The sequence below is a fragment of the Anneissia japonica genome, unplaced genomic scaffold (genome assembly GCF_011630105.1).
Source record: "Anneissia japonica isolate Jap-2015-1 unplaced genomic scaffold, ASM1163010v1 scaffold997_len2565447_cov190, whole genome shotgun sequence".
Taxonomy (NCBI): Eukaryota; Metazoa; Echinodermata; class Crinoidea; order Comatulida; family Comatulidae; genus Anneissia; species Anneissia japonica.
In genome coordinates, this window is record NW_022696369.1 from 2,139,648 (window position 1) to 2,163,565 (window position 23,918).

The following is a 23,918-nucleotide window of genomic DNA, read 5'->3' on the forward strand; positions in this document are numbered from 1 at the left end:
TTACTCTCTAACACTGTATTAATAACTCAAAATCGAATTTTGCGACGAGTGACTGGTTTGGCTTGTCTTTGCCACATTTGTGTCACTGAAAATAAAATAACAGTGAATGAATAATCGGTAATAGAGTACATGCAATATTGAAAGATGTATACCGTACATTTAAAGTACATTAGGCGAGAATTGTTTTATACCTTGTTTCGCGATCCCGCTACCCGACAATATTGATTATTTTGAATAAAAATAAAATTTTATTTTTGGCCAATTAGCACACCTGCCTCCACAAAAAAAATGAAAATTTTCTTAATTTTTATTACGCCCACCGCTGCCTTAAAATTTCCAAAAATAAGATATGTATATTTCTTCCTAATTATATAAGATTTGAAGCATTTAACCATCCCATTACTACACTGTTTACATTCAACAATAACATTTGTTTTTTATTTTCTCCTTTGGATGTTTTTGGCAAAAACATTTGCTTAATATGAAGACTAACTTTTATTTTTATTTTTCTTCCTCCCTCCTCAGACTATCTTTCAACAAATGAGGTTGCGAAACATGGTATAAAATTATCTCGCCTTATTTCAACACTGCATTATTTTCAAAAAAAATTTAATTTTAAAAAGGGTAAAATATGTTTTGAACTTTTATGTATAGAATGTTGAAAGATTAGCATGATGTGTAATATCAATATATTTCAATAAAACTTATTTTAAATCTAAAATAATTTGTATGTCATAATGGAAAATGCATGATTTTACTATTCGGATATAATGAAGATTTTAAACACAAATTATGTATTGCTTGATATTATTACATTCATTATGGTTTTATTATTTTTTGCAATTTATATTTTTTTACTAATATAATTGTTGCATTTTAATAATAAATAATAATATTTCATATTTTTACTTTTATATAAAACATTTCTGGTTTATGTTAAGAATGTTGTAAGAAGATCCTTACCTCCAGGCAGGAGCATCCTAGATCTGCCTCTGTTCAATGTAGATACAATTTTTATTGTAAGATTTATAGATTTAAAATGCTTAAAATATTGTGATGCTAATTTGAAGTCCTTGCAATTACATTTTCAAACAATGTGCCCCAATTTACAATTCTTTGTTGACCTTTCTATTAGGTGCACCTTTTTACATACGTCAATGACGCCATAATTGTGTAGGTATTCATCTTACGAAGAGTAATTACTTTAAAGACAGAGAATTTCCCGTTACTGTTGTTCATTGCGGTTTTAGTAGGCCATGTAAAAGGCTCTTAGCATACCAAAACACCATTTAGCGCTCAAATGGAACAACGCTATCAGTGGCCTCCAATAAGAATCCGTAATCGAATTATAGACATTAGAACAAAGCAAAATGGCTCGTAACGGTGTGTGATTTCATCTTCATGTATCTTGTATTTAATTTTCGGCTTTGACTAGTAGGATCCATGTATCATAATTGTACCGGTATTTCCATCTGATTTTATAGATATTTATTCCATGTGGGAATGGAAATTTTTACCTGTTTTGCCAATCCAATGCAATATTTTTGTTTACTATTTAAAACAAGATATACCAACCAACTTTATTGTCATGGACTATACAATAACTTCTAAATAGTATACAGTATCTTCCAAATAGTATTTAAACTTTATGGACCATAGAGGTACCAAGCCCGTAGGCAGGATTTTTAAAGGGGGATTCTAATTTTATAAAATTACTTTGACTTTGAGTCCTTACTACCTCAGCCCCAACATAGCTAGGGTAAATTTTAAATATAACACCTCAGATGTCCGGAAATGGCAATAAAAATGCCAAATTTCAAAATTTGGAGTTAATTTCAACAACTTCCATGCAGATAATACTTTTTAATAATTTAAAAGGGCATTTCTGGAAAAAGGTGGTTCTTTCGGACCCCTCAACCCCCCTGGGTATGGGCTTGGGTACAAATTAATTCTGACTAGTAAAACAATACTTAAAAAGTTGATAAAAATCCAAATTATGTCTTAAAATGCTTAAAAAAAAAACTCTCATTTCTGAATCATGTTTGACATTTAGACTGTACTACATTAAGGCCTATTCCAGTTATTGTAGTACCAGTGTAGGTCCAGAGTTCAAACTGAGATGGACCACTTGTTTACATCCTTGAGTTAAGGCACTTCATCTGCATTGCATCTTTCCACCCAGGAGCTAAATAGCTGCCTGGCAGGACAGTTATTTCTATTTAAAGCTCTTTGATCAGTCAAATTGCAAATTTATTGTACTTAACTTGATGAGATTTCATTTCAATACATTATTTGTTGGATGTTCAAGCACATTTATACCTTGTTTGAGTCAAACTATTACAACTTAAGTGTCCAACGAATTCAGTCAACCGCTCGGCATGCAGTATTACTAAGTTTAAAAAGTAGGTACAAATCACCAAATTGAAAGGTCTGCACTGGTTCTTAGTTGCACTGCATTAAATAAAAAATGGCTTGTTTGCAAATAAATCCCAATGAGCATAGTGCTGTATTTAGGTACATTCTATCCAGAAATTTTGTGTTCTTGAAGAAGGAATATGTAATCAGGGGATTTACTTAGGGCTTGTTTACTTGTTTACCTGTTTCCGACACGCTTCAAATCTGTAGAGGCTAGGCTATGCCTATAGGCCCCTCTTGAAAATAATATCACTTCTTGAATATAATGCAAAGTTTAATGGGTGGCCGACTGGCCCATGCTTGATCAAATCCTGTTTTAGCAACTGAATCAGGTATGGAAATTCTAAAGAAAAATTGCCTTTCGACTGAACGAATCCCTCATTAAGAAATATTGTGTCATTCGGTTTTAAAACAGCAGTATGCACCCACTATTGCCTCAAGCCATTATATATATCATGTTCACTTTTATTCCTCTTTGTATTGTAAAATTTTAAAATCCATCTAACAGAGAAAAAGTTACTGATGTTTTCGGTTGTTTTTTTGCTGACAGAATCCACTTTAAAATTTTTTTTATTTGTTCATGTTTCTGAGTCTGTTATGACATGATCTTTAACCTTTTGCATGATGCATGGTTTTCGAGTGTCATCATCGTTTATATGATGACTTAGAATAGAAGAATCTAATTCCTCTTCGAGGCAATAATTCATTAGGTTTTCATACAAGTGAGATCAGTTATGCGACATTTGAATATTCTGATACCTGCAGATAAAATGCGAGGAATTTAGTGCTTATATGCAAATTTAAACTGTTATATTTTTCAGGTTTTTGTCTTTTAATGACTTTTTAAAATAGGTGGTGGCATTTTCAATTAACCTTGAAATTAAACCAGATCAATGTGTGAATGTTATCATAGGTGGAACTTTGGGTAATTTAATTGCATTTCTATATTTATTCAGATTCAGATTCAGATTTATTCACACAATGCATAAAGGCGGTAACAAGACAAAAATAATAAAGATGCAAGCAAAATCGAATGCAATTGTGTCTGGAGAAGTCAAATAAGCCCAAATGGCTTTACGGCTGGCTCCACCAAAGAAAAATGAAAAGGAATTTGTTCCATAATCAAAGACAAGACAAAACACGACGGAACGAACACAAGGGAAGAACGACAGAAGGAAAAATGACAATGCTTTAAAAAAAAAATAACATATTGAACATTATAAAGGTAGACAAGGGAAAAGAAGATAAACTGGGATTGTATAGAATGACACAAATATTATTTAAATAAAGAAGATTAGTGGAGTTTATCATTGTGCTTTGAGCATCTTTCCAATATTGCATGCAGCATTTTTTATTATAATTATGAAAAGTTCTGTCATAAAGTATCATCAATCAGTATTGTTGTTATCATTGTATTTTAATGTGCAAGCCAAATAAAAGCAAAGTGAAAATCTATTATTATTATTATTATTAGTATTTTCATAGTATTTGTAATTATCATTGTTGTATCATCATCATCATCATCATCATTAAAAACATTGTCATACAGTATAGCCACATAGTTATGAAAATAGTCATGACCAGTTACAGGTAACAAGCCCTAACAAATTATACTGCCGTGATCAAATCAATATTTTCATTAGTATTGTGGTTATCATAATTATCATTGTCGTAAGTATCATCATCATCAAAATCATTGTCATAATCTAGCACATAGCCATACAAAAGACCATCAGTTGTTTTATGTCAGTGGCTTAGGATACTGAATGCAGCCTGATTGCTAGTCATTTCTCTTCTAAAATGTACCTAAACAGTACAGCAGCATCGTATGCTAGTGGCTGGATCTGATTGGTTCAAATATTAACAAAAAATACCACTTTGATCAGGGTAATGTGCTCATGTACCAGCTTTTCCTTGCTGTCAGTAATCAAAAGAAATCGACCATAGCTGATTACAGTAATCAAAAGCTTTCTGCTAAAGATTTCTACATTGCCTGAAGGGGTTCTCTCAAATGAGATTAGTGCAACCCCATCTCCTGCCTTATTCATGGTTTACCACAAATCTTCAATATCCGCTCCATCAATTTGAAAACAAACACCTAATAATGTTAGTAGTTAGAAAGATAATGATGTAATTTCATTGTGTTTTTCACATCATTTCAGTGGAATAGCTTTTTTTTTATAGTTTAATTGTACAGAGATACATTAATTGTACCCAATAACCGTAGTCTCCTAACTTGAGCTTTAGAGAGAAATGGCACAGATAGATTGTTTTGTTGTAATTATCCAATGAGAAATAAAGCAATAGATCGTTCCGCTAAACCCTGCATCTTGGATGTTGTTGCAATTTAACAGTGCTAACGTACGTACTGTAAGCATGTGCGTTTGTGAAACAAACGTGTAGGTGGGAAAAGCATGTATTCCTAACCCTAATATGATTGGTCACTTGTTAAGTTTGATTGACACTTTGGAAAGATTCATTGACCGTATTCGACTGGTTATTCTTTGTTAAACCACGCCCACCTGCACAGTGGTAAAAAAACAAAGACAACCAGTCGGATATAAAACTTGTAAATACTCTACAAAACACAATGGCTACATAGTTTCTGTGATACACCCTGCGTATTTAAATCAAGATTGCCTCGGGTATAAAAATATTTTCATCCAGTTTTTGAATTCTGTTAGCCTACAATTATTTTTTGACTTCATGTGGGTAAATATTATAATTTTTATTTTCTAAGATTTAATCTTAAGTATATTAATGCAAATGTTTCTAAACTGACCAATCGGCCTTATAATGCTGAATAACACATGCTGGTTTATGTTAATTTTTGTTGTCAACAAAGTCTATTTTTACGAAAATAATACTCAACGAAAAATCGTAGTCAACGAAATGAACCAGTCGAATAAGCCCATTGTTTACACTAGAGCAATCTATTATATGATTTTTTATTCACATTCTAAATGTTGTTTTTTAAATTTTTGCTATATAATTGTGACCGGCTGTGGCAAAACCAGCCATTTGTATCAAAAATTCAAATTTAGTTTTTGGTATTCTTAAACTCTGCATGAATTCTTTTTTTAAACGTTATTAGCAAAGTTATGAATATTTACTTCATTGGATATCAGCCATTTAGGTTTTCAGAAACCGCTTCTAAAGATTTCAAAATCAATAGTTTATTTTAAAAATAATTTTAATACTTTTCAAGTAGATGTAGTAATTGATATTTTGCAGAAATGTTCTTCACTATATCTTCTTTTATAAAATGCAAAAACATGAAAATGTTTTTGGGTTCTTGCAGGAAATTATAAATTGCAACAAGCGGAGGGTTTTGCCAGGCTACACCCACTCTTGATAGTGTGGTGTTTTCTCCTAAAAATCTGATGAAATTATCTGTAATTGAGACAACCTGCCGCCTAGGAATTCAGTGCTTCCCAGTGAGGAGGTTGCCTGTGATAGAAACTTTAGACCACCAGTGGAAACCAATCTTTTAAAATTCTACCCATTTGGTTAAAGTGGTTTTTAAGTAAGGATGATCTAACGTTTGTTTTTGGTTTCTTTAGCATTAAACAATTTAGATTTAGGGTCAGTCAGTGTAAACAAAGACCCAAATCACACTTAAGAGTTATGTTGGCCCTTGTTAAGTCTGAACAATCAATAAATTTTAAGCCGGCCCTGAGCCGACCTAAAGTTAGTCCGACTTTTGAGTCGGCTCAGGTCCTGCAATGCGGGACCTGGGCCAGCCCTGGACCGACCCAACTTTATATCTGAACGTAAGCCGAACCTGAGCCGGCCCAAGTTAGCTCTGATTGCGGTAGATTTTGACATCTTATCTACCACAACATTCATTTGAACTGACTTGCACGATAAAAAAACCATTGAGAAATAAATTGTTAAGGAAACTCTAGAGTAAATTGTATTCAGTTAACTGATGTTTTTGAATAAGAGTTGTTATATATAAGGTCTCCATGCCTAACTAATTATTACTCACAGCGTCTGTGCGAAGCATAAGCATCATGAACCAAGTTGTAAACGTGGGGAAATACCACGTGATACAAAGCTTACGCATGGGCAATTTGGCAGATGATGTATGCTTGGACTTTCTTTTCTACAGTTGAATTCCAGTAGAGAAAAAATATATAGGCCTATTACAAGCTCAAGAAACCCCGTTTTTGTATAGCACACATTAATTTCACAAGTTTATATTCTAAAATCATAACACTGTATAGCGGTATCATTCTTTCTGTGAAAGTCATCCTCACCAACCACGTGCGTTTTGTGTCGACGTTTGTGAAGCTACTCATGTGACCACGTGAGCGAAGGTGGTTCTAAAAAGCGTCAAAAATTGTTTGTGAATGAACCTAATATGAAAATACTTATTATTGCCAAATAGATAGATCTCGATGCTACATATTCACAATCTGTGTCCAAACATTGACAGCAACCTTCCGTCTTACATAGGCCTATACAGTTTACAATATACAGGTATGGACTTTTGAAATCGCAAGGCTGGTTTTTGCACAGAGTAAAGTTGAGCTGCGCTAACTATAGGCCTTGGTTATTATAATAATTATTGTCGCCATAATCATGAAGCAGAATGCTACACTTAAAAAATCGAAAAAGTATAAGGACAATATTTGAAATTAGGTTCATGTTTCGCACGAATTCTATATGTTTATGTTTATTCCTCCATGGTTTATGCTAGGTTGCGATTTACCGTTCCACCATCATGTAATGCGATCGCCTCGAACTTCCTGTCCTACAATTCATCGACCTGGCCCAAAGAAGTGTGAACCTTCGTAAGGTGGGCCTGGGCTGACTTAAAATACTAACTGTGAACAGAAAATTTGTTTGAGTCGGCCCCGAGTCAGCTGTATTTAAGCCGACCCTGGGCCGGCCTAATAAGTGTATATTTAGATATATAGGTCTGGTCAAAGTGAAGCTTATATAACCTAACAGGTTTGATGTTATCATCATCATTTATCATTTAATTTGTAACTTTGTATTGTGTGTTAATATTCTGTTTTTTATTTATATATTTCATCTAATAATCTTTATTTTTTGTAGGTCTTGTTGTTAATAGCTCTTTGTAAGTGGTCTTAATTTTTCTGACTTGCTTTTTACTTGTTAATTTGGTTTTCTTTTTGGACTCACCTTCAGAGGAAGTGTGCCACTGTTATAAAAGTGAAGATTCCAAATAAATTATTATTATTAAAGCTGTCTTACATTTCTGTATAATTATTATTCTATCAATCAGTAAACTTGTATTTTAGAGAATATAAAATAATTAAATAATAATTACATAATTATTCCATTCATATATCCTTTTCACTGCAATTGATCGCTTGCTTGTCAGGGAAAATTTCTTCATAAATTGTAAACAGTTTTAGCTACTTGCGAAATAACTTGTTGACGAAATCAGTAGGAGATGTCATTACTGTTTCTTCTACAATTTGCGTAACATGAAATACGGCACAAGAGAGAACATGAAGTATATTTTTAACGGTCACTTTACATAATTATATGAACTTTCATACCTTGTTTTTAGGAAATTAAATTTCCTATAATTTGTCATTTTACACTTGGTAAAAACCAAATTTTGTAGAGAAAAAAGAAGAATTAAGAAAAGAATAATGGTTTTAATGTTGTTTAAAGTCATCTCATTTGCAAATATCTCATCTATTTTCTTTAAGAAAGCAGACAGGTGCACCATTAATTTTATATACTCAATCTTTTGCATTTCCATATTTATTAGACTTATTTATCAGACTTTCTGACATGTAATAATCTGTACAGATGAAAAAAATTCTAACATCCGGTGAAATCATTTGAATTCAGTTGTGGTTTTATTATTTAGATTCAGAAAGCATTCAACAACAGGAAGAGACCGGAGAAAAACAAAAAAAACTATTGCGATATCTTTAAAAACATACATGCAGTAAATGCCAGCCGTGCATCATGTTTCTCTTTGTGCATTATATTTTCATTTTTATTGCACTGGCTACTTTTATTGCTGTACTGTATATGATATTCCCTATTTATTTTATGTTACCTTCTAATATATTTTCAAAGAATATTATAATATAATGCAATATGATTTATAAATTAAGCCTATAATCTATAAAATTTATATTTGTTATTAACACTTTTGCTTAATTTTACAATTACCTATCCATTTTTCTTTTGCTTTGGAAATTGTTTGCTGTAGTAGTTTAAGGACACAGCCTCTTGGAAAACCAATCTGTGTATTAAAATTAATATATAAAACTGTTTATATTTTTATATTACACAGATGATAGTTCTGAGATATGTTTTAATCAATTTTTTTTTTTTGTCTTTGTAGCTTTCTTCCTAGTTCCTGAGTGTTAACCTTAATTTATATCCATTGTCGGTACATCCTAAATCTAACCATCTCTATCATTATGACGTCTGAAGACAAAATGACCGGTGAAAGCCCTGCAGTTACACTCACCATAAGGCTTGTGATGCTTGGAAAGGTAATTTTATTAATCCTATTATATATTTTTTCAATTTATTTTAATATTTTTCTTGGTATGCATGGCAAATAAACATTAAGAAAAAAATTTCGTAGAACTTATTACTCCAGTTTAATTGTATCCACTCTTCTTGTGTTTCATGCAACATTTAAGCCATTGGTCCTGTGAGCAATATGGCCTATGTGCACATTAAAGAATGTAGTGCAATCTTTAGAAAAGAGTTGAAGATTGCATACTGGTGAGCTGCCCAATATCACACTGATAAAAATCCAGTAAAAAGAAACATTTTTTTAAAATAATAAAATATTTAGAAAAACTAATTAATAAATAATAAAAATAAATAATAGGTAAAAATATAGTTCGAAATCACGTACATGGCTCTGTGCATGGGTACTCTGCAAACTCTGTCACATTTTTGTAGCTTAGGGAGTGGGGTTTGGTTTTCTGTGAGATGCAGGAAACTTAAACCTCAGGGATTGGAAATATGAGAATCGTTCATCCTACAATCCATAGCAGCGCTCCCCAATTTATCAATACTTATCCACTTCTGCTTTTCAACACAGCATTTTTCAATAAGCCCTAAAACCCAATAAGCTACCCACGTAAGCTCAACTTCTTAAAATATCTTAAGGGATAAATTGATTTTTTTTTTTTTTTTTTTTTGTCAAGAGTAGTGGAATAGCATGTTTACCTGTAATAAATGTATTCGGTTTTTCAAATATTTTCTGTAATACCTATAGCTGAATTGCTGTTTATTATGGTTTGTTATGGACAAATGACAGTAGTAGTAATCAGTGTCACCGAGAGGGGCAGGGGGAACAAGATTTCCAATGCCCAAGCTTACCATAAAAATTGCAGGTAGCATTTTTTTTTTCCAATATTGCTTTCAAAAACAATAATTACTATCATGGACCCTCAATTATGGCATGGGTACCCTAATAATGGACCCCTTCAGATTGACAGGGCCCCCCCCCCCAAAAAAAATGTTGCTCCTTTAGCCCCAGTTGCACGCTCGTAACCCACACCACACCAAACCTTGCCCCTGTTACAGTTTCCCCTCTTGGCAGCACCAAATATGATTTATAAAAAAATAATGATAAAGATAACAAAACAGTAAAATGGTGGCAGGATGAAAGTATTTTAAATTCTTTGGAAACAAGAGTGTAATACAAAATGCTATAAAGTTAAACAAGAAAATGTCAACAAAAAAAAAAAAACCAGACAGAGAAACCAAACACCATCACATTGTCTTCCTGTAATAATAGACCACTGATGAAAAGTGATTAATTACTAATATATAATACCTTATACATAGATTCTAGACATCTGTTTGGTCTGGTTTGGTTAAGAATAATAGAAAGTAATATTCCCCTGAAAAACAGTACTTTTTTGCCCTGTCGTGTGATGTGCAAACTCTAGGTCCCACTTAACATTGTGCTGACAGTAAAGGGAACTGCTACACTGTACCTCTACGACGAAAGAGATTTGCCCTTGGCAGCGCCACGGATCAGCGAGTAGACGATAAACAATGGAGGCTGGTCGGTTTGAGCTCCTGGATGAAGAAGGACTAGCCCAGGCCTAGCATTATTTCTTAATGAAGCCGTTTGCAAAAGAACCAAATTAAATTAAATTTGTCTTGTCAATATTCGACAATACGATAGGTGCTGTTGAAATTGAGGAAATGAGCAAGAGCAAGACACTTTTTGATCGCCTAGACTAGTAGTAGAAGTAGGTCTCTAGCTAGCCTAGGCTAGGAAATAAGGATTTTTTTAGGCCTTGTAGAGGTATATAAAACAAATATTGACTGCTCTAGATTCAGGGAACGGTGAAATCTATTGCTCCTTGGTGATGTGGAAACCATAAGCCTATCTTGGCTATGGTCGTCACATCACCTCGGGGCAATAGATTTAACCATCCCCCTCATGAGCAGTCAATATTTGTATAATATATTCATTTTAAAATGGAAATGAGGGAGATGCAAAATAACATTCATTTAGGAATGCTATGAAAATGATTGATTTCAAAGATTAAATCACCAAGCTATAAGTTAATATATGAATGAATCTAAGACAAAGGAGAATACAGACTCATTAAGGCACAACAGAGATCATTAGTAGGACTCAAAGCCCTACAAACAACAATGAAGGCACAATAGAGATCATTAGTAGGACTTGAAGCCTTACAGACTTACGATTGGTGCCTGTGGCTATCACTTTTGGATAATAAAAGTGAACAGATAGCGATTTTATATATTTTTGTTCGTCTGTCTCATGTAATAACAGGGGTTCTCAGTCTGCATATCACAGAGGTCTCCTAAAAACTAACCCCATAAGGCAATATATAAAAGATCTGGAAGTCAAAGCCAGAGTATACCTTGAATGAAGTGATAAACACAAAATAATCAATTTTTTTAACCACTTTTTAAAATGAGTGCCAGACAGCCTGCCTGCGCTGCAACTGCATTTTTGCTTATACAAAAACTGCAGTTTTCGCGGCAGAAACTACCTCATCATTTTGTTTACCAATACCATATTTTTCGGAGTATAAGTCGAAAATTTAGATCGCGAAATTTTGGGGGTCAACTTATACTCTGAGTACATGTAAAAGTAAGCCCAAAAAATAGCGACCATTGGAGCTTAGATTGGAGCAGTGTTCTACACTACCCTTGTCTAGCTTAGGAGTCTAAGCCTTGCCAAGAAGTGCTTTTTTCGAACTGGTCCCGTTTTTGCTACAAAAAAAAATCGATTATTTGAAAAAGTTTTTAATCTTATTAATTTTAGAATTAATAAACAGGCCCATAGGCACATATTATGCCATCTTAGCCATCAATGCTCTTGTGTTTTCCTTCCAAAAAATAGAAGAACAAAAAACAGACCAGAAACTTTCTGTACAAATTGTTTCTCTCGCACTAATATCAATACTGTATTTGAAATGAAACAAATTTTGAGACCTAATCAGCCTAATATTTACATTCACATCCTCATATTTTTGACAAATTGGCAAACTGAGTTAACTTCCCTTCAGTAACTATAGTGTTTTTAAAAAGACAATACATTTTTAAATTCATCTTTTGTTATTTTTCCTAAATTATGGGAACAACTTCCTAATGAAATTAAACAATGTACATCCATTTCAGACTCACAAAATACTCGATCTCAAAATATTAATAATAATAACTATTAATTATCTCTGTTTTTCATTTTGTTATAGTTAAATCAATTTATTTTGAATTTAATTTTTGTATATATTTATATTGTATTGTCATTGTATTTGTTTTTGATGATGGATTAAGAGCAGTTTACTGTTTGGGCTTATGCCTATTACTTACTCCTGGCAAGAATATTGTATGTATACTTTTTACTTTGCCAAATAAATATTATTATTATTATTATTTTCTGATTTATTTATGATATAAATTTTCCTCTGTTCCCCAAGTGAGTTTATTTTAGACCTTACATGCAAGAAGAATTTGAATCAATGTCCACAATTGTTTACTATTTTTTGTGTCCATTTAAAGTAAAAAGCTAATGAAAATTCTTAGAAGCTATTCATTCATTCTTTATTTTTAGCCTTTCATAAAAATCATAAAAAATATATATATAAATAAAATTGGTACATGCAGTAAAATAAAACAACAAAAATAACCAAAACTGAAGTTACAGAAATTGTTTCTCTAAATAGTCAACAATATTTACTTTATAGCTTTTCGTCTTAGCATCTTGTTTAATTAACAGAAAATAACTTATTTTACATGAATAATTTATGCATGTTAAAAAGAGAAGAAAGAAGCTGATTTCATTTCATCATGTAGATGTACCTAGTTTGAAGCTGAGGGGTGTGGACCCCTGTTGTGAAAATTGGACCCCTTGCTATGGAAACCCTGCCACTGTCACACTAATAAGCAAAAACCTTCAGTTGTAGTTTAGGGAAGTATGTACATGTACACTCTTTATGAAGTCTGAATTAAAACAAAAAAATTAATTTAAATATTAATAAACCTTGAAAATATAGTATAAATTTTAATACATTATTAATCAAGTAAAAACAAATAAGAAAGCTGAACTGAGTTTTTGGCCGAGAGGTTCCTGCTTCTTGCGCTGTAGATCTCGCGGCCAGAGTCGGGTTTTAATTGGAGTCAGACTGCTCTGTTCCTTGAATAACCTTCATGTGAGAGTTAGACGGGGGGGGGGGATTTATCTGTTATATGTTGGTACTGGCGTTGTACTGTGGCTGCCGTAGGTCCTCAGGGGCCAACCAAAATTTCCGATTTTAAATATTTGGAATTGGACAAAAAAAGATAAATTTAATCTTTTGTAATCTTTAATAAGAAATACAAAATATTTACTAATAATGTATTATCCTTGAATACTTAATCTTCGAAACGGATGTTAGCATCTTTTTTGTAATCAAGTCCGTATTTTAAAAGAATGTATAATATAACTCTGAATACATTATATAAATAAATAAATATTTTCAGGTGATGGAAGATGATGTTGAAATTCAACCAATCTTCTGTCAGTTTTGATTTCAAAATTTAATGTTCAGTTCAGAATTTCTGCAATAAAAACAAGGTCGTTAAAGAAATGGATGAAACAGAGTTGAGATATATCATGGGAGTTATTAATGTATGATCTTCTGAAAGCAAAGTTTATAATTTTTTTATACAATTTGAATCTATGTCTTTTAAAGTGAGGAAAGAAAATAATTTAATGATTTTTCGATAATTTACTTCAACTGTAGTCTATCAGTAATTAAAAAAAAAACAATAATAGCATGATTAATGGAATTGATTTTTAATGTTAGTTATATAATAATTGATGGGTCAATTAATTACAAAAAGCATCTTGAAGAGAGTGCTTATTGTTTGTACATGACAGGAATTTGATTTTACTGTTTATACAAATACAACTGAATTTTGAATTCATAGCCATTAAAATTCCTAGTTATGATCTGTGTTTCATATTCAATTTTTAATATTATTGCAGACCTGATGCTGAATTTACTGATATAATTTTTACAGTATATACCTATAATATAATTATAAGTAATATACAATGGAAGATATTTTTTATCTGATAATTATATTCCAAAACATTACTACCTTCTTGATTTATGGTATTTTTTATTTTTGTCATTTACTGCAAAATATAAATGGGCAATTTCCATTATATTTATCAGAAGTCATAGGAATAATTACATAGTGGCCATTACTTAAGATATTTATTAAAATGTTTAAAAATGGATATAAAACCCCAAGGACGCTCTAAATTAAAATGAATATTTTTTTATTATTAAATCATAATAACTGTTAATTTACAATGACTTGTGCAATGAAGAATAATGATTATTGAAACTTGAATGTTTTTGATTTTCTTGTTTTTCAGGAAGTGGGAAGCATTATTGGAAAGGTACGTACAATTGACTTTATCAACCTGTCATGGTTTATCTAATATATAATCAAATATAATAGAATATTATGCAATTAAATTAAACTTACGTTACTTTTGTTTCCATACTTTTGGACAAAATTGTGAAAAACATCAGATTTTTTGTTGTTTACGTTTTTGTTTTTTTTTAACTTGTTGACAATGACATGGTGATGACGATTATACCATTGTCATTCAGCAATGTGAAAATGTCGACTTAATAAATTATCATAAATAACATACAGACATTATCATAAATAACATACAGACAGACTGAATTTTTCTTAAGTACTGTATATGACATGCAAGATATTTTAATCCTTACTATCTCATAAAATTTTTCATGTTTCACCTTGCGACTGCCAATTCATATTTAACCCATGTAAACAGTATTTCATTACATTCACAAATATTCTTTACATTTATATTGATATTTTATATTACATTTATTCGGATTAATAATGCACTATGAATGCAACATAACACAGCCTTAACTAGCATTATGTTACAAATGCCGTTGTATACTATAGGTTTCTATACACACATATCTGGCCAGTAGCCTCAGGATTTTAAGCTGGTGTGCAGTCAGTCACACAATTCTCGAGTAAATCCAATTAAATGCCAGTAAATGAGTCCTAATCATGTTACGACTTCAGTGCCGCGGTTGGTAGGGAGGCATGTAGTGTTTGTTACAGCTACAGTTCCTGTTGTTGGTATAGACGCATGTATTGTTACTCATCTTCGATTTGTGTGATTCACGAGTGCATGGCTAATGCTGGTTAAGTGTTATCATTCTTGCCGAAAAATATACTGTCAGCATCAGTATTCATCATCATTAACGGTAGTAATATAACAAATATTAATAATCATAATGATGACCATCATCTTCATAATCAGTGTTATCTTCATAATCATCGTTGTTGTCATTATCACCATTTCATTAGCATAATTGATTGACAAATTTGGGACATATATTATTAGTTATTTTAAATTTTGATTCTTATTACAATTTTACTTTAGTCATATAAAAACATTAATATGATTGTTGAGGAGATTTATCATATAATCACCATCATTATTTTCATCATCATAATCATCATCTTCATCATCATTAATGATAGTGGTAAATATTAGAATAAGTCCATATCAATTTATGTACACTCTTACTGACTCCCACTGAAAATATTCAAATTCACATACAAATACGTTGTGTGTTATCCAGGCCATATTTTCCCTCGTGTGTCCGTAGGTAAAACATTATGCAGAATTACATTAAATCAATTTACCGAGACCATATCCATGTGGGCCAACAAAATTCATGATCCATTGTAAGCCATTTTTCTCCTTTGCAATCAACAAACGAGCAAGGTATTATTTCAGAAAGTTCAGAAAGTGGAAATTGAATTGAAATCATCCAAAATGTGAGGCAGTCAAGTATTACCTTACTTATGTGGGTTTTTTTCTAGTTGGTTATCAGGAATCTATCTACTGGGATGCTGGGATTCTAGACCAAACAGTATTGTTTAGTTTAACCTTCAATTGAAAGCTACTAATTTACATCAAGTATTCGTTTTTTGTTTTTTTTTATTACTTTAAACAGACAGTCGTCCTAGTTCTTCATCTACAAATATACAAAATCAGAAATTCAAATAATGAATTCCATTGTTCTAGTTAGCTTAATACAGACTGGGATATCTTTAATTTATTCAATTTATTCTGTAAATTCGAGCATATATACTACAGAAACATGTGTATCCTTAATTTATTCATTTTTTTCTGTAAATCCCAGCATATACTACAGAAACACGTACATCAATCAAGCTTAATATTTGCAATAAGAATTTTATGCAATTTTACATCCTTCCCACAATGCCCTGCATGGCAACATCTGCATCCAAACATGTGCAGTTTTTTCATCTGCCTTTGTAGTGGCATTTTTATAGCAACATGACGGATGGGAATTCCCATGAGCACTGCGTACAAGATCCTAGCCTTTTCCTGTTTCTCTGAATATATTTTCAGCCGTCGATCTTTTACTGGAACAAAAATCAATACCTTAGATAACATTCAGAGTAAATCAATGCCTCTATATTTATGTTATAATAAAACTGGTAGAATTTTAAAATTATTACTTGAAGTAATAAGAAAATAATGGTAATAGATTTAAGAGTTATTAATTAGAAGATACTATGAACTAAATAATATTCCTAATCTGGATAATTCAATGGAGACTGTAATTTTGCAATTTTGACTCAACTTTATAATATATGATTGAGTTTGCAGATAATGTGATACCACCAACTTATTAATAATCATAATTTGGAGCATTAATTATTATAATCTAAAAAATCATAACTTTACTGCACCAACTAATACAAAGAAATTTGCATTCCATCAAATTTATTCATATTAGTCTTCGTGATTGTGACCCAAGCGTTGAATCCATAGGTTGTTACCATAACAACAATAATCAATAGAACCACCTGCTTAGTTTGGTCATATCCTGTTTCCAAGGTTTCTTGCAAGCGAATCTTGATGTTATTTTTTCTTAAGCTGATAGCGACCTTGTTTGACCTACTACTTGTTGAGACTACAGGTTCAACATATCACGCTTCAAAACTGACAATGCTTTTCAAAGACAAGACACACGCGGCTTAAGAAATCAATTCCTTGCTTCCGTATTGAAATTTGAGAACGTTAAATTAAGGATTCATCTGGAGTTATGCATAGAAACGTGCTTATCCTTATTGAGATAAAATATTTACAAGATTTACACCGATGATAATAATGTACATGTACAGACAAGAATTTTCTCTCAATTAATTAGTATGCGGTCTCTGTGACATGTTTCACATAAGCAGAAGTTCTTTTCTCATTTTATCTGCTCAGATTTGTTGAGGAATTTTATCAATTCAAAATTAAGTTCCACTGTTTTCCTGTTTACATTTTGTATCGTGGTATCACATTTAGTTTAGGCTAAATGACTCTTCCTCATCTATTTTCAAAGGTCTTTATATTTTACAAGTCAAAGCTTTATAAAAATCCTGCACAAATCAAACATGCAGCAATAAATATTTCAATCTCGAATAATAGTGCGCTGTAACTAGGAATTTTGACATGGGATAAGGGAAGGCTGATGGAAGGGCACAAAGGTTAAAGTGGGTGCTCAAGGATTGTGGGTGCTCAAGCATTGTGGGAGGGGGTGTCAGCTGGCAAAATATGGTGATGCAAGCCTGCAAGCTGATTTTTAACTACGTTTGTGCAAAATGTTTGCGCTCGGAAAGTTTTCATTGAGACGCGCTAAGGGAGTACAAGCTTTTTACATGCCACTGTAGCTCAGACAACAAATTACATAAGAAACAAGAAAGAGGAAAATCCATGGCATTTTTATTTTCATTAAGCTTAATTATTTTTACTTGGCCTAAATCCTGTCCAGACTATCAAATTTTGTTTGACAAAATCATGTGACATGCCTAAATATGGTCATGATGACATCACATCATGGCGATACATAGGCACATCATGACTATATATGGGCATACAACAGTTTTTTGTCAAAGAAAATGTGATCTGTACAGAGCTTTACCAAGATCATGAAATTCACATTTTGATCATTTAATACATAAAAATTAACTATTAATTTATAGAGGGAAAAAAAATTAGAAAAACAACAAAAATTCTAGATTTGAATTTCTAAAAAGGTTACTCTATTGATTAGTGCTAATAACTAAAGGCTAATAATAGATATCAAACGAGTTTGCATTCATATTGATTGCACAAGTGTAATCGTAAATGCTTTCAGTTGTGCTGTGAAGAGTTTTTATATCCTACACTTTTTCTGAATGTACATCAAAAAAATTATATAATAATAATAATAATAATAATAATAATAATAATAATAATAATAATGATAAACATTCCTCCCCGAAGTGCAGCTGATATTAAACATAAAACATCATACATTATCAAAAATGTAAGTTGAAAAAGAATATATATATTGTTGTTTGACATGTTATTTTTATGTTATTTTAAAAAAAATTTACATCAAACAGACATACCTTTGATGATTTCAAGATAAATCATAATATTATATAATTTAAACTGGCAGAAAATTCGGGACCCTGGTATTATAAGTGGGATATAGTTCTGAAGGCCCCAAATTTCAAATTTTGTCAAAATAAACAGAACAGAATTGGTCGAAAGTTATGAGAAAAATCTCATGAATATTCAAATATTCATCACTTACACTCTATAAGCCTCTTCCTGTTTATTTTTCCTTTTGTAGCTAGATTGTCAGGCCTGTACCCATGGGTGTGTCTAGTTTGGCCGAAACCCACCCTTTTTTCCCTCAGATCTACTTCTAGACACCACAAGGGCACGTGTAGGCTCCCCTACACCATCAGCTCTCATAGAAAGTCCCTTTAAGGAACATTAGCCTGGGATTGTCAACCACCGATTTGAATGACCAATTTTAGAGACAGAAATAGGCATTATGTAAGAGAAAGAAAATGGTATTCAATTCTGGCTGGTACTATTAATTAAACAGAGCAACAAAAGAGAACAAATCTGTATTTGTTTGATAACGAATCAAAATATTTGAGATGTGCAACAGATGTCCATACAACTATTACAAATCCAGCAGATTTTGAAAACCCTCTTCCCTCTACCATTTCATCCCCAGGAAAATGTCAATGACTATGTATAGGCTCTAAGTATATAAACAATTATATTCTTAATAAATCTTCTTTCTTTTGTCAATAATAATTTACTTGAACTTCTGGCAGTATTTTATTTTAATCACCAATTATTTTTGTATCAGTTTTTCTTTTGATGGAAAATCAATATTTGGAAATATTGATCGACAGATAGTCTGATGAAATAATATATATTTGCAATTATACAAATCCCTTTTCAATTTCTATAATTGCCATTTCCATTATTTGAATTGTTATTTTAAATTGAAATTATTGGTTTTTCATGGATTATTTTACCCCAAAGGAGAATTCTGAGTGCTTCATGTGTCTGTTATTGTTAGCTTAAAATGAATTACACTTAGCATTGTAACATTCTTTTATTAACAAATCTTATATATATTAAAGATTATTATCTGTTAAATACAAAAGCTAGCTACCTGTGTCCTATAATAAACCTTACGTCTTCTATTAAATTATGTTTATTTATTATCAAAAATATTTATATGTTGAACATTAATGCATTTTTAAATGCATTGGTAGTTCTATAAATTGTATACTGTATATTTACATACATATTTTTATGACAATTATTGTTTGGACATCTAGGATTCAAAGCCAATCGATCTGAAGAATTGTAACAAAATAGGTAATCAAGGTCTTCGAGGTTGTGTCAACGTGAGGCGCTATATAAATCCAGAATTATTATTTAATATTATTATTGATCTCACAAAGTAAATAAATTCCATATTTCAAATTAATTGAGGGAAAAATAATTACTGTTACCGTCCTTTTCACCAGACCGATAGCTTGCTCGCGAGGAGCATGTGTGTATATACTTCCGCAATTGCCGCAATGGAACGCCAAAAGTGCAACTTTCAAAGACAGTCAATTTCATCAAAGCACAGTTAGTTTTTGGTTTCTCAATGAGTTGCAGTATGATTTTGTTTTAGCTACCCCTGACCAAAATATGTTGTATTGTAAATCATGTTAATTTTAATGCAAAAAAAAATGTTTTCCAAGGAAAATGGAGAGAAATACAAGATATTTCCCCATACCAATTAACACTGTTGCTGTTTCATCATTTTAGCGTTTTTAAATACTTTTATGTTATAAAAAATGATATGAAACTGCTATCAAACCATAAATGCAATGCTAATTGTATATTAAGCATGCTCTGAATATCATAAAACATGATCTTACCGTTGCATTTCTTATATTACATAACTTAAGAAATATCTGAGTAAGATAACATGCAACTTGCAACCTGTGTTCTTTCAGTGGTCAGATTCTTCTTTTTATTGAAACTAATTGTGACGTTCACATACTAGAGTGTAAGCAAGCGAAGCAAGCACACCCTCCAATAAGAATATAGCAACAATCTTCAATACATTATTATTATCAGCTAATCGTTTATTTTGGGAGCTAACCCATGGTCAACAAACAAGGTCGAACAGTGCTCCTGTTAGGCTGGTCAACCACAGACACCTGAGAACAGAAAATAATAAGTCAAAATAGAAATTAGAGATAAATGGAAAATCTTATCAGGAATTTTCCTGCTCAGTTCACATGAAAGAAGATATGGTATAGCTTAATAGTATAGTATGGTGTAAAGAGAGAAATAAATATTTGCTTTTTTGCTTTGATATATGCTTTATACATCATAGTATACATGATCGTAGTATACGTGACCGATCGTGCACCATTGTTTCCACATATTTTGTTTTATTTTTTGAGTTGTGGTCGATGACCTGTGATTTGTTTACCCCCTATAGGTCTGGCATTTTGTAGAGTAATCAGTTCCTAGCAGGTCACATGTCAAACGCCTGATGGCTCTAGAATAGAACAAAGTTGAATTAGTCCAGAAAGGTCAAAGAAATAATGTTTATTCTGAACCTATATAATAATAATAATATAATAACTTCATTTTAAAACAGAAAAAAACTTGTATCACTATAATGGTTTAAGGCCGTTTTTGCAAGAATACATAATTCACAACCAAACTTTTAAATTTTTGATTATTGTTGGATTATCATCATCATCCTTATGATAATTATCACTGTTATTATTTGCTAATAATTTAATATTATAGTAGTATTGATACCAGTGAAATAAAAAAACAGTTTTTGTAAATTTTTCCATCACTGACTTTAATTCTTCTCATTAATTATTCTTCACCTTTCAAGTGTTATGGTTATTATTTAATTATACTCAATGTCATTAATATCATTGTGTTTATAAACAACTCACTATAAAAACAGCAAACATACATAATTCTGGATTTAGCTCGCAGGCTCTTAACTTCAATTTACATACAGATAGATAGATGATGTTACACATCCTTAGACACTCACTTATATATACACGTGCACGATAACACGTGAGCGTGCAATCATACTGCATGCATTTTAGTTAATCATGCGTCGATCAACTGCGTTCATGCACAAACTTCTTAGAATTGATAAGTTTTCATAAAAATTCTCTTCACATTCTTAGCTTTTCTCATAGCTGCAGGCTTGGTCGCCGCTGTGTCAGTGTTTACGTGGTATGTAGCCAAAGCCAAACTGCCCTACATCTTCGCCATCTCATTACCACGGTAGTAACTTGTATATGTGTTATGGCAGCCTAGCTGTAACATCTCTGATGCTATGTCAAATGGCGGCCTACCTCTTGCGGCATAATTCTCAAGAGTTCTATCCAGCTAGAATATAAATATGTTAGATGTGAAGTGTCTTGGAGCGAATTGGTGAATGTAAAATGAGATAGAAACCAGAGTATGTTTCAATCATTCTGTGATCACGTATGATTATGATGATTGAATGTAGCTGTTTTATCATATTTCTTGAAATAAATAATAATTCTGTGTTGCACACGTATACTGTATAAAAAATATATAAATAATTGTTTACCATAATACTTGAAGGCGATATTGGTAATGATCTTGAGTGTTATGATCATTAACATTTAATATCATTATAACATCATCCCCATCATCATCAATAATAACATTATCAACATCTACAATATCATAACACTGGTCTAGGCTACCGGTATATACTGTTATTACTATATAGTTGTATACCATTGTATGTGTTAATATTATTATCATCATCATCATGGCTTCATAATCATAATGATGAACATCTATATCATGAACATTAATATCATTAAAGCTGTATTATATTTTATTTGCATTATCATTGACTCATTGACATCAACATCAGCTTTATTATTATTATTATTATGTTGCTAAAACCTACCTTAAGGGGAACTTAGACAATGGAGAAGTTAGAGAACAATTAAAAAAACAACATTAAGGTGAAAATATCCATTATTTTAAGGGGAAAATAACAATATATCCCACTTAAGTCTGATTTAGTGCTATTATTATTATTATTGTTATTTTTATTATTATTTTTATTATTATTATTTTTATTATTATTATTATTATTATTATTATTATCATCATCAGTAACATCATAATCATTATCATTCAAGACAATTATTATATAGTAGTCATTTATCATCACCATCATTATATAGTCATTATTATCATGCACCAATATTATCAGTCATTGTCATCATCATCATTGTTATCATCATCGTTTATCATGTTTGGATATGATACATTATTATAATCTATGATTCACTTATTATAAATCTATACATAAGCTCTTTTTTTGTTTTGTTTCCAAATCATACTTTTATATAATCTACATACCAGGGAGAAAATCACCTTGATCAGAAAAATTAAATCAAATTTTCTTATGAATTAAAACAGACAACAATTCAAAATAAAAAAGACAAAATTCTCACCGTAGATAATCCCAAGTTGCTTATAACCATTAGATGGTGACTAAAAACAATGGGAGAAGTTGTTTGAATATGTATGAAGCATCCATAACGAAGATTGACTTAAACATACTTTGCGATTAATTTAAATTAGGAAGCAAATGAATGAATGGATTATACATATTTGTCAATGATTCCGGTACCATCTGGTGCACATTGTAATGTTTGATTCCATTTATTTAAGGCGATTATTCTTCATTCTTTTGCAGAAAGGTGACACTGTGAAGAAGTTTCGAGAGGAGGTAAGTGACGGCAGAGCCAACAAATATCGTCTTATCCCTTTTAATCCAAATACCCTTAATCAGAAATGGTCTGTAAAAAAAATCCAATCACATCTATGGAGATACATCAATTACAAATTACTCTTTAGTTTTTGCATGTCAGTTGAGTGCAATATTTTTTTTTTTCATTTATAATTTTGATTTCTACATATCAAACAACAATGTGACGCCAATAACAGGATGCTTTACACGACATATAACAATAAAACAACAAATGTTTATATGCGTAATGCTTTGAGCTTCAAACATCAACATAATACTGTATGTATTTTGTAATCAGATAAGGAGCTCAATCTCACACTACTAATAAACATTTTATAATTAGTTAAGAGGCTCAATCTCAAGTGTAAAGTAGTAATTGCTTTATAGAAATATGAATGATTAGTTCGAATTTCCAATGATATTGGTGAAGTGTTTTACAATTGTAAATGTACCCTTTGCACCCATGTATTTTAGAAATATAGATATTAAAAAAAAAAAACTAAAACCATAAACCATGGTTTATTTGGAATTACTTTTAAATTATTGGCACTTACACGTAACTGGCAGTGGTGGTGCCAGCGGGGTGGGGCCTTTTAACCTGTCGGACAGGCCTGGACCCTCTGTTGTACGAAGCCACAGCAAGCTTATCGGACAAAAAGTATTAATTTGCCTATCTAAGATTTTTTTTTTTTTTTTTTGACAATCAATATGGATAAGAGGCGACCACAATATTTATTATATTTTAAGCCATAAAATACTCGCACCTATGAAACA

The 23,918-nt window shown here is 31.5% G+C and overlaps 1 protein-coding gene and 1 long non-coding RNA gene across 4 annotated transcripts in view; one reads left to right on the top strand and one right to left on the bottom strand.

The window, feature by feature from the left end:
• LOC117102019 (poly(rC)-binding protein 3-like) overlaps window positions 1-23,918 on the top strand; it is an 88,734-nt gene that overhangs the window by 21,028 nt on the left and 43,788 nt on the right. For all 3 annotated transcript variants that reach the window (XM_033242231.1, XM_033242232.1, XM_033242230.1), the window contains exons 2-4: window positions 8,759-8,912; window positions 14,297-14,320; window positions 23,091-23,123. In XM_033242231.1, coding sequence (XP_033098122.1) covers window positions 8,838-8,912; window positions 14,297-14,320; window positions 23,091-23,123 — 132 coding nt within the window. In that variant the 5' untranslated portion in view covers window positions 8,759-8,837. The remainder of the gene's footprint in view (window positions 1-8,758; window positions 8,913-14,296; window positions 14,321-23,090; window positions 23,124-23,918) is intronic.
• On the bottom strand, window positions 21,159-23,081 carry LOC117102021. The gene is made up of 2 exons (XR_004444347.1): window positions 22,846-23,081; window positions 21,159-21,730 (listed from the first exon to the last, which is right to left on the bottom strand). It is a non-coding gene; the product is annotated as an uncharacterized LOC117102021 (long non-coding RNA).